Here is a 9572-nt window from a genome sequence, read left to right on the forward strand (position 1 = left end):
GTTTTAATTGCAAAAGTTCTTTATTATCATTTTAAGAAAGAATTGTTTTTATATATTTTTTTTTTTAGTTTTTGTTAATGCAGAGAAAATCATTTTAAGTTTAATGGGATAACACTCAGATAAAACTGCTCCATCTACTCCAGGTCTTTTTCCAACATGCCACGTTGTTTGAAGGCACAGATGTAGCTTTTCTTGGCACTACAAGAGTCGTCATTCCACCTGCCAACCTCTGAAAATGTGAGGGACAGTGAAATTAAGAGATTATAGTACCTTCATCTATCATTGTGTTTTACCAAACATCTAATTGTCCTCAGAGCATCAATATCACTATAATAAATCATTTAGCCAAACATCAAGTTCAAATTTAATGTATAACTTTTTTTTTTTTTTTTACCAATTCCCTCTGTCCCTCCATCCTTACCTTTCCAGTTCATCTCCACGCATTCCTCCGTGGCGGTGTAGATGTGGTTGGGCTCACCACGTGTCCAAACTTGATAATCCCAGAGGGATCCATCAAGCCAAAAAAATTTACCAGACTGAGAGAGTGAGAAAGAGGTTTAAATAAATTAAAGAAAGAAAGATAGAAGGTGTTTGAATAATGAGAAACTATAGTGGATGCATGTCAATGAAAAAGTTTGTCTTTTTTACCTTAAAGAATTCAAAGCCTCCGAGCCAGATGCGTAGGTTTCCTGGGTTAAACTTTGACACAATGCAGAGCAAGTAACCATTATTCTTGTTATTATGCACTGACACCAGATGAGCACCAGGGGCTTTGGTCCTACACATGAACTGGGCATGAAAACAGAAGAACATTTAATTACGGTTTTACAAAAGCGATTTATCTTATTGTACACTGTAAAAAATGACCGTGATTTTAACAGTAAAAGACTGTAAAAATGCTGCGGTGAAAAACTGTCAATTGGTTTACAGAAAGTTTCCGTACTATATACGGTGAATAACTGTAATAGATCTAACAATACATTTAATGTAATTTTACGGTAAAATACCGTTAAATTCACAGTTTTTGGAAGTGAAAAATAACAATTCATTGTAAAATTCACAGTGAAAAACCATAAATTGACATTCCCACAATTCCCTGCGTGACACTTCACATTTGATATATTTTTGTTGAAATAACTCTGTTTCTTCTTAGTTTTTCTCATTTTTTTCTAATCAGTTATGTACATTAGGGTTTTATGTTACATCTAATGTTGTTAAATTAATGTTTATTGCATTTTTTAAATTTCATGCATGTTACCATGATGGTGTTTAGTGTGTATGTGAATGACACTGTGTGCACCTTCTATATATTAGTGTTGTCCTTCCCAGCTTGTGGAAAAGCTGCTTGCGATGAACTTTGATTCATCATGTGACTCTCATCACCACTGTGTTTGGTGACTGTCAGTGTATTATAAAGGTACAAAACAGATATTAGTACTCCATTAGGTTGGTAAATTAACATTATATCAGTTAATGAAATACGTTATTTTACCGTAAATTTAACAGATTTTTTTTTACGTTGCTACTGTATTTTTTACGGTAAAGTTCTGGCAACCACAGCTGCCATTTTTTTACCGTAAATTTTACTGGGATTTTTTTTACAGTGTAATTACTTATCCTGTAAGTAAGAGCATCCAAAATAGATGTGGTTTTAACTGGCCTTGGAGATGCATAGTAGGATAGATACAGTAAAAATGAATATGCTTCTCCAACACTTGGGGTTGGGTATGGGGGGGGGTTATGATTCTTTCTCAATCCATTAAGAAAGAATCAACAAATAAAGTTAGATTAAAATGGGAGAAAGAATCCGGTCTAGGTATTTCAGAGGAAGACTGACTGCATATCTGTTCTGTACAGAATACTTCTACTGCTAGAAGAATCTTATTAGATAATAATTGAAACAAATAAATTAATAATTGTGCTTTAATTGGGCACAAATAATTGTAACAAATTATAAAAAAAAACAAAAAAAAAAACAGTGCTACAACCTACCTCAGCATCAGTGAAGTTGGCAGGGGTGTTGAAGTATTTGACACAGTGGTGGCCCACTTTGAACCAATCAGTGAAGCCATGCACACCACACGCTTTAGGCATAACGCAGTGCTTGGTGACATTAGTATGATCGACAGCAAAACCTAAATGACAGAGTCACACACATGACTATTACTTTGAGCTCTAGGCATTTTAAAAATAGTAAACACAGTGCAGCGCTTCCGGGTTCTACGCCAGAATGCCGGCTCAGTATTGGCCAACGCTGTACACGTGAGCACCATGATACGTGTGTGATGCTGACGCAAGAGCTGGCCAAAAATCAGTTGCCGTTCTGCTGTAGGGCCCACAAGCGCTGTGTTCTGTTATGTTACATTTTGTGCACCAAAAAACTAAATAATGACTTTATTCAACAATTTCTACTGATGGGCGATTTTCAAAACACTGCTTCATGAAGCTTCGAAGCTTTACGAATCTTTTGTTTCGAATCAGTGGTTCGGAGCGTGTATCGAACTGCCAAAGTCATGAATAAGTTTGGTAAGAAAATACATTTCATTCTTTGTTATCAACAACATGGGGAAGCTAATAAATCATAAACATTTAACATTAGAATAATGTTGATTCCATATGCAGTGTTGAGAAAACACTCCTTAAGTGAAATGATCTCTGTAAATCCAGTGGTCAAATGCTTTGTGGCCTCTCAATTTTCCATGTAATTATAGCCACCTGACTTGTGGCTGGTCTGTGTGTGCAATTTCACAATACTAGAAGACTTAGAAATGAAAATTTAAACATGAAAAAGTAGAATTAGGGAGAATCAATAAATTATGAATGATTTACTGCCATTGGGTAAATAAAATGTAATCATGTGACCAATAAAAAGTAACTGTAGTCTGATAATGAGAATTTTTGGGGGTTTTAAGGTAATAGTTAGGTAGAATTTGGAAATTTCTACATAAATATATTATTGTATGAATTAAACATTACCTCTCTCCATTGATAAGAAGTTGCCGCCCCTCAAAAAAAGAGTCAGCAACAGAACGCTAATAGATCCTGATTTCCACTGTGAAAAAAAAGTCTAATTTTATATTTTTACTTAAAAATCTAACAAACATTGATGTCCACAAATCCCTCTTTAAAGGGTTAGTTCACCCAAAAATGAAATTTCTGTCATTAATGACTCACTCTCATGTCGTTCTACACCCGTAAGACCTTCGTTCATCTTCGGAACACAAATTAAGATATTTTTAATGAAATCCGATGCCTCAGTGAGGCCTCTATTGAGAGCAAAGCCACTGAACCTCTCAAGATCCATAAAGGTACTAAAAACATATTTGAAACAGTTCATGTGAGTACAGTGGCTTTATCTTAATATTATAAAGGGACAAGAATACTTTGCGCCAAAAAAAACAAAATAACGACTTTTCAACAATATCTAGTGATGGGTGATTTCAAAACACTGCTTCATGAAGCTTCTGAGCTTTATAAATCTTATAAGGTCTTACGGGTGTAGAATGACATTATTTTCATTTTTGGGTGAACTAACCCTTTAACAAATAGACAAATTTGAGTTAACCCCAAAACTGTTTTTGCTCACTAAATCTTACAAATGTTGATACAAAATTTGGACACAAAGAGTGCTCATTTAAGAAGATTACTTACCATTGTTGTTCTTGCACTTCCGTCTTCAATCTGTCCTCACAACTCTTGTCTCACATTATTTTATACCATTCCATTCATTTTCACAACTCCTCCCCTCCTCTCAATCTCACCCTCTTTAGTTTTGTTTATTCTTCAGAAAACCCTTTCACACATCTAGTGCCTGAATTACTAATTAATTTATAGTGCATTTCTACAAATGTAGCATTAATACTTGCTTCTTAATGTTAATCTTGAACAATATTGTCTATTATGCTATAACCATTCATTTAAAACTAGTGCAATCAAGAAATGCTCTTTAAGGGTTAGTTCACCCAAAAATGAAAATTCTGTCATTAATTACTCACCCTCATGTTGTTCTACACCCGTAAGACCTTCGTTCATCAGCACAAATTAAGATATTTTTGTTGAAATCCGATGGCTCAGTGAGGCCCTCATTGCCAGCAAAATAATGCCAAGAAAGCTTCTAAAGTTATATTTAAAACAGTTCATGTGAGTACAGTGGTTCAACCTTAATGTTATGAAGTGACGAGAATACTTTTTGTGCGCCAAAAAAACAAAATAACAACTTTTCAACAATATCTAGTGATGGGCGATTTCAAAACATTGCTTCAAAGCTTTATGAATCTTTTGTTTCGAATCAGCACAAAAAGTATTCTCGTCGCTACACTTTGGGCTTAAAGGGTTAAGAAAAGGCTGTTAAATAGGGCGTTTTCCACATTGATTTTTCACAGGTGTTTTACATGTATTTTGAATTGCCCATTGCATTGTGTTTTAGAGTTAAAGGAAATGTCCATAAACTTAACAGATCAACCCGTGCATCCAAATTTCTATGGATAAACAAATGGTGCAATGAATGCACCATTCAAACATGATTACTGATATTATTTCCTCAAGATCTGATAAAGTCTTGCTAAAGCTATTAGCTCTCTTCTTATTGCAATCTGGTCTTTAACTAATGGTACAAACTAAACAAGACATAGAACTGCAGCTTATTCTCTACATTTCCTCTCTTTCTAACCCTATCAGCATTGTGCTTGTCAAACACGCTAAAATTGTTTTTGCAGACATTTGTTGCAAAAAGGCATCTGGCCAATGGAAAGCATCTGAAATTTACTTCTTTACGCTACACAATACAACTGCTAAATCTTGTGGTTACTGATATAGTTGTGATCTCTCACTTCCACTTGACGCTGACAACTAAAGTTGCTGCAGCTCACAGCTTTGTGGCTTTGTCACTTAATCCGATCATAAAAACACCAAGACTCATTTGAGATGGACAGGAATTCAGTTAATCAAGTTGCATGATAAAGTTGCAAAATAATTCTCCTACAGAGACATTATTTATTTATAAGACAAATACTGTCTTATTTGTAATTACATGAACTTTAATGTAATCATTCGGGTGTTGCCATCGAATTCACTGCATTAGACATACTTTGTATCGCTTGCATTTTCACTACCCCTCCTATTTCTCTCTCGAAAAAGGAAGTTGTTGTAACTCAGGCAAACAATGTCCGATCTGCTCCAAACTTCACGTTTGATAATAGTCCTGGCCTGAAGACATCTAGCTACATGGCAATATTCAGTTACAGTCATAGCACCACCTGTTAGTAGCAGGAACCGTGGCACTTTGAAATGACTTGGCCATAATTCTACTGTATTTACTCGCTTACATGCATGTCGCACACTGTTCACTGTTTTACTAAGTCCAACGGGTGGCGGTGAGTCTGGGTCCGAGAGAAAAGAACTTGTTTTCAAACTCACAGACACAGTATCACTATAATAAATCTTTCAGCTAAACATTTAGTTAAAACTGAACGTAATAATTCCAGTGTAGACGGCCTGTGGTTTGTGAGGCAGTACTGCCCGGGGAGTGGGTGAGTGTAGGCTGTCAAATATGTATTAAAAATGAATTTCGGCTCGTTCTTAGCAAAAATATTTCCAGAGTGAAATAAGAACAGAATAGCATTTGCTTTATAATGCTTCAAGTTTTTTAATCTTTGAATTGCTAGTAATCTTTGAAAAGTACAATAAAAATCACTCACTGATGATTTTTTTATTTTTTTTATTTGTGTAGCTACTTAAGATTTTGAAATGGTCTACAGGAGAGATGGGCAAACTTCGGTCCTGCAGAGTTTAGCTCCAACCCTGATAAAAACTCACCTGCCTGTAGCTTTCTGGTATTCCTGGCTCTCCAGGACTGGAGATGCCCCATCCCTGGTCTACAGCAACAGAGCTGTCAACACAGGAGTTTGGGCAGCGTGCCTTCAGTTGCGGATGCCGTCTTTAGCTTCAGATAATAATTTTAAAATTCTTTTAGAGCTCCTTAGATTCAACCCACTTTATTTTCCATATTCATTTGAAATAAAATTACATTACATTTTAATAAACTATATATAGACAATATAGACAATTATTTTTTTATTATTGAATTATTTATTCATTCAATTATAAATTTTGTAAGCTAAGCATCATGTTTTTGTTTTTTGTCATGTATGATAGATTCTGACAATTAAAACCAAAATCAGACTTGTGTATATGACATCAATTACTGCTGTATTTGTTCAGAAATGGAAGTAACTTAAAAATGTAATTTGTGTGTTGTTATTTATTTGTTTAGTATTTTTAGTATATAGTAGGGTGATATTGGGGGGTCCCAGCCCCTCTGGAATTTAAAGCCAATGACTGCAAAGGATTTCAAACTGTTGTCATAACTGTGCTTGACAACAGGTGATTTGATTGGTTTATGGTTGCTATGGTGGTGCAGTCTTAATTCGAATCAAGTCTGCACCAGAAAGCTGCATGGTAAGTAGCCTGGCATACCAAATCTAACTAAACTATTATAAGGATGATAAATCTATAAAAAAAACAAACATGCATATAAAAAACTATGCATAATATCTGTCTTGATGGCATCCATCAGAAATAACGCTGTTAGTTTGGTATATGAACATATTTTTTTTTAAAGTGATGTTTTTCTTGGCGGCCCAATTTACCTTAACCCACTGAGGTAAAATGGGCCACATGTTTTCAACTAAAATGGGCCATCCTCTGTGTCACTCACAAACACACATACACGTGTGTGTGAGCGTGTGTGTGTGTGTGTGTCTGTATGTGTGTACATCCGTACACCCATGCACATACACATGCACCCACACACTTGCACACCGTATATAACCTATAGTTCATTACACTGTGTATATATTAGCCATTAATGTCTAAACCACTGGCCACAAAAGTGAGTACACCCCTAAGTGAAAATGTCCAAATTGGGCCTAAAGTGTCAATATTTTGTGTGGCCACCATTATTTTCCAGCACTGCCTTAACCCTCTTGGGCATGGAGTTCACCAGAGCTTCACAGGTTGCCACTGGAGTCCTCTTGGAGCTGGTGGATGTTAGAGACCTTGCGCTCCTCGACCTTCCATTTGAGGATGCCCCACAGATACTCAATATGGTTTAGGCCTGGTTTAGGTCTGGAGACATGCTTGGCCAATCCATCACCTTTACCCACAGCTTCTTTAGTAGGCAGTGGTCGTCTTGGAAGTGGTTTGGGGTCGTTATCATGTTGTAATACTGCCCTGAGGCCCAGTCTCCGAAGGGAGGGGATCATGCTCTGATTCAGTATGTCACAGTACATGTTGGCATTCATGGTTCCCTTAATGAACTGTAGTTAACAGGCTTTCTTGTGCATCATCTTTAGAAGAAGCTTCCTTCTGGGATGACAGCCATGCAGACCATTTGATGCAGTGTGTGGCGTATGGTCTGAGCACTGACAAGCTGACCCCCGACCCCTTCAACTTCTGCAGCAATGCTGGCAGAACTCATATGTCTATTTCCCAAACACAACCTCTGGATATGACGCTGAGCATGTGCGCTCAACTTCTTTGGTCGACCATGGCGAGGCCTGTTCTGAGTGGAACCTGTCCTGTTAAACCGCTGTATGGTTTTGGCCACCGTGCTGCAGCTCAGTTTCAGGGTCTTGGCAATCTTTTAATAGACTACGGCATCTTTATATCGATCAACAATTTTTTTTTTCAGATCCTCAGAGGGTTCTTTGCCATGAGGTGCCATGTTGAACTTCCAGTGACCAGTATGAGAGAGTGAGAGCGATAACACCAAATTTAAAACACCTGCTCCCCATTCACACCTGAGACCTTGTAACACTAACGAGTCACATGACACCGGGGAGACAAAATTAATAATTGGGTCCAATTTAGACATTTTCACTAAGGGGTGTACTCACTTTTGTGGCCAGCGGTTTAGACATTAATGGCTGTGTGTTGAGTTATTTTGAGGGGACTGCAAATTTACACTGTTATACAAGCTGTACACTCACTACTTTAAATTGTAGCAAAGTGTCATTTCTTCAGTGTTCCCAAAATGTTTGTTTTTTTTAATGGCACATATGAATATGTTTGTTTAATGCAGTTTAAATGTTATGTGGCTGTATAAGCAATTGTGTTTTAAAATTAAAATTGATGATAAATTACTATTTCCCTTTGCAGTTTGACTGGCCCATTTTACCTGAAACTGCAGCCCACTTTACCTGAAACTGCTCATGCAAAAAAAGTTGGCACAGCGGATGTTTCAAGAACTGTAGGGCCTAAATAATTATATTTTATTACATAATTTCAACACAAAATTATCAAAAACTGTCATTATTAATCATAAAAACACATGGAAAAGGCATATATGGTATTGTATTATTGTCCCAAGCAATTTACCAAAAAGTGGCCCAATTTAGCTGATATCACCCTACAGCAAAACTAAAGCACTTGCAGTGGCTGTTTTATGGAGCTGTCAACACTGGAAACTCTGGTGTGTTAAATTGAATATATAAAATTATTTAATTTACAAGTTTCATGCACGTGTTTTTCCCCCATTTTATTTGTTGCACCTGTTTGTGAATATTACTAGTAGACTACACTATTTAGATCAACCAGTCATCAGTCAATCAATTCAGAAACAGGTGGTTATTTTTTTAAACCTAAATAATGGCATCGAACCTGAATAATCCTATAACCCAGTAGTTTTTTTTTTTTTTTTTTTTTTTTGCTCATTACCTGTCCTTACATTTCCATTTCATCTCCACACATTCCTCCTTGGTGAAGATGTGGTTGAGCTCACCTGCTGCCTAAATTTGAGGAACTAAGCCATCGAAATTTACTAGTCTAAGGCCGTGTGTCCACCAAAGCGTTTTTTCCAGCTGCTAGCGTACTTTTTCAATTGTTTTCAATGGGAGCGCCGCGTTTTTTAAACGCCAGGAGCGTAACGAGGCGCTGAGCGTCTTTTTCACGCTGAAGCGCTGAGAGCTCGGCGTTTTTTACTGGTCGCCTCGAGTTGAAGAATGTTCAACTTTGAGTAAAACGCTGCGCTCATCACTGTCACTTTTTAGCCAGCCGTCCAATCAGAGTGGAGGAGGGCCGGGACAAATACAACACCGGCCAACCATCACAACATTCTTGTTGTACAACAACATCAACAAACAGAGAACGGAACAAAATGGATGAGAAATTAATATTGCTGCTCTCCAAAAATACATAGCACAGTAATTTCACATTGTGTCAACAATTTAAGTCTGAAACAAATTACCTGCAAAATCAGTTATAAGTAACAGTGACGCGTATAATCCGTATCATAGCAACAAAGCGTCTCAACGGAAAAAAACGCTGCGCTGCAGAAGCGCTCTCAAGCGCTCACAGACGGCCGTTTTAAGCAGTGCGCCTAGCGTTTTCAGCTGGCTAAAAACGCTCTGGTGGACACACGGCCTAAAAGAGCGAGAAAGAGATTTTATAAAAGAGGAAAGAGAAAGAACGACAGAAAAGGTGTTTGGGTATTGAGAATCTACAGTGAATGCATGTCATTGAAAAACAACTCAATTCTCTTCACTCCCTCCATTTGTGAACCACTTCACACTTCT

General features: G+C 37.1%; 1 protein-coding gene across 1 annotated transcript; it reads right to left on the reverse strand.

Moving 5' to 3' along the window:
* Window position 1: 1 nt before the first annotated feature.
* On the reverse strand, window positions 2–3950 carry LOC125272217 (lectin-like). Its single transcript, XM_048196905.1, has 6 exons — window positions 3652–3950; window positions 2977–3052; window positions 1993–2135; window positions 649–789; window positions 422–536; window positions 2–229 (listed from the first exon to the last, which is right to left on the reverse strand). The coding sequence occupies exons 1-6, from the start codon at window positions 3652–3654 to the stop codon at window positions 135–137; spliced, it is 573 nt and encodes a 190-aa protein (XP_048052862.1). The 5' UTR covers window positions 3655–3950; the 3' UTR covers window positions 2–134.
* Between the last annotated feature and the right edge of the window lie 5622 nt (window positions 3951–9572).

Source organism: Megalobrama amblycephala, linkage group LG7 (assembly GCF_018812025.1).
Source record: "Megalobrama amblycephala isolate DHTTF-2021 linkage group LG7, ASM1881202v1, whole genome shotgun sequence".
NCBI lineage: Eukaryota > Metazoa > Chordata > Actinopteri > Cypriniformes > Xenocyprididae > Megalobrama > Megalobrama amblycephala.

Coding starts and splice junctions, on each gene's coding strand:
- LOC125272217 (XM_048196905.1), bottom strand. Junction 2,136..2,976: donor CTTCTTATCAATGGAGAGAG/GTAATGTTTAAT, acceptor TCTGTCATTTAG/GTTTTGCTGTCGATCATACT. Junction 230..421: donor CGTGGAGATGAACTGGAAAG/GTAAGGATGGAG, acceptor TCACATTTTCAG/AGGTTGGCAGGTGGAATGAC.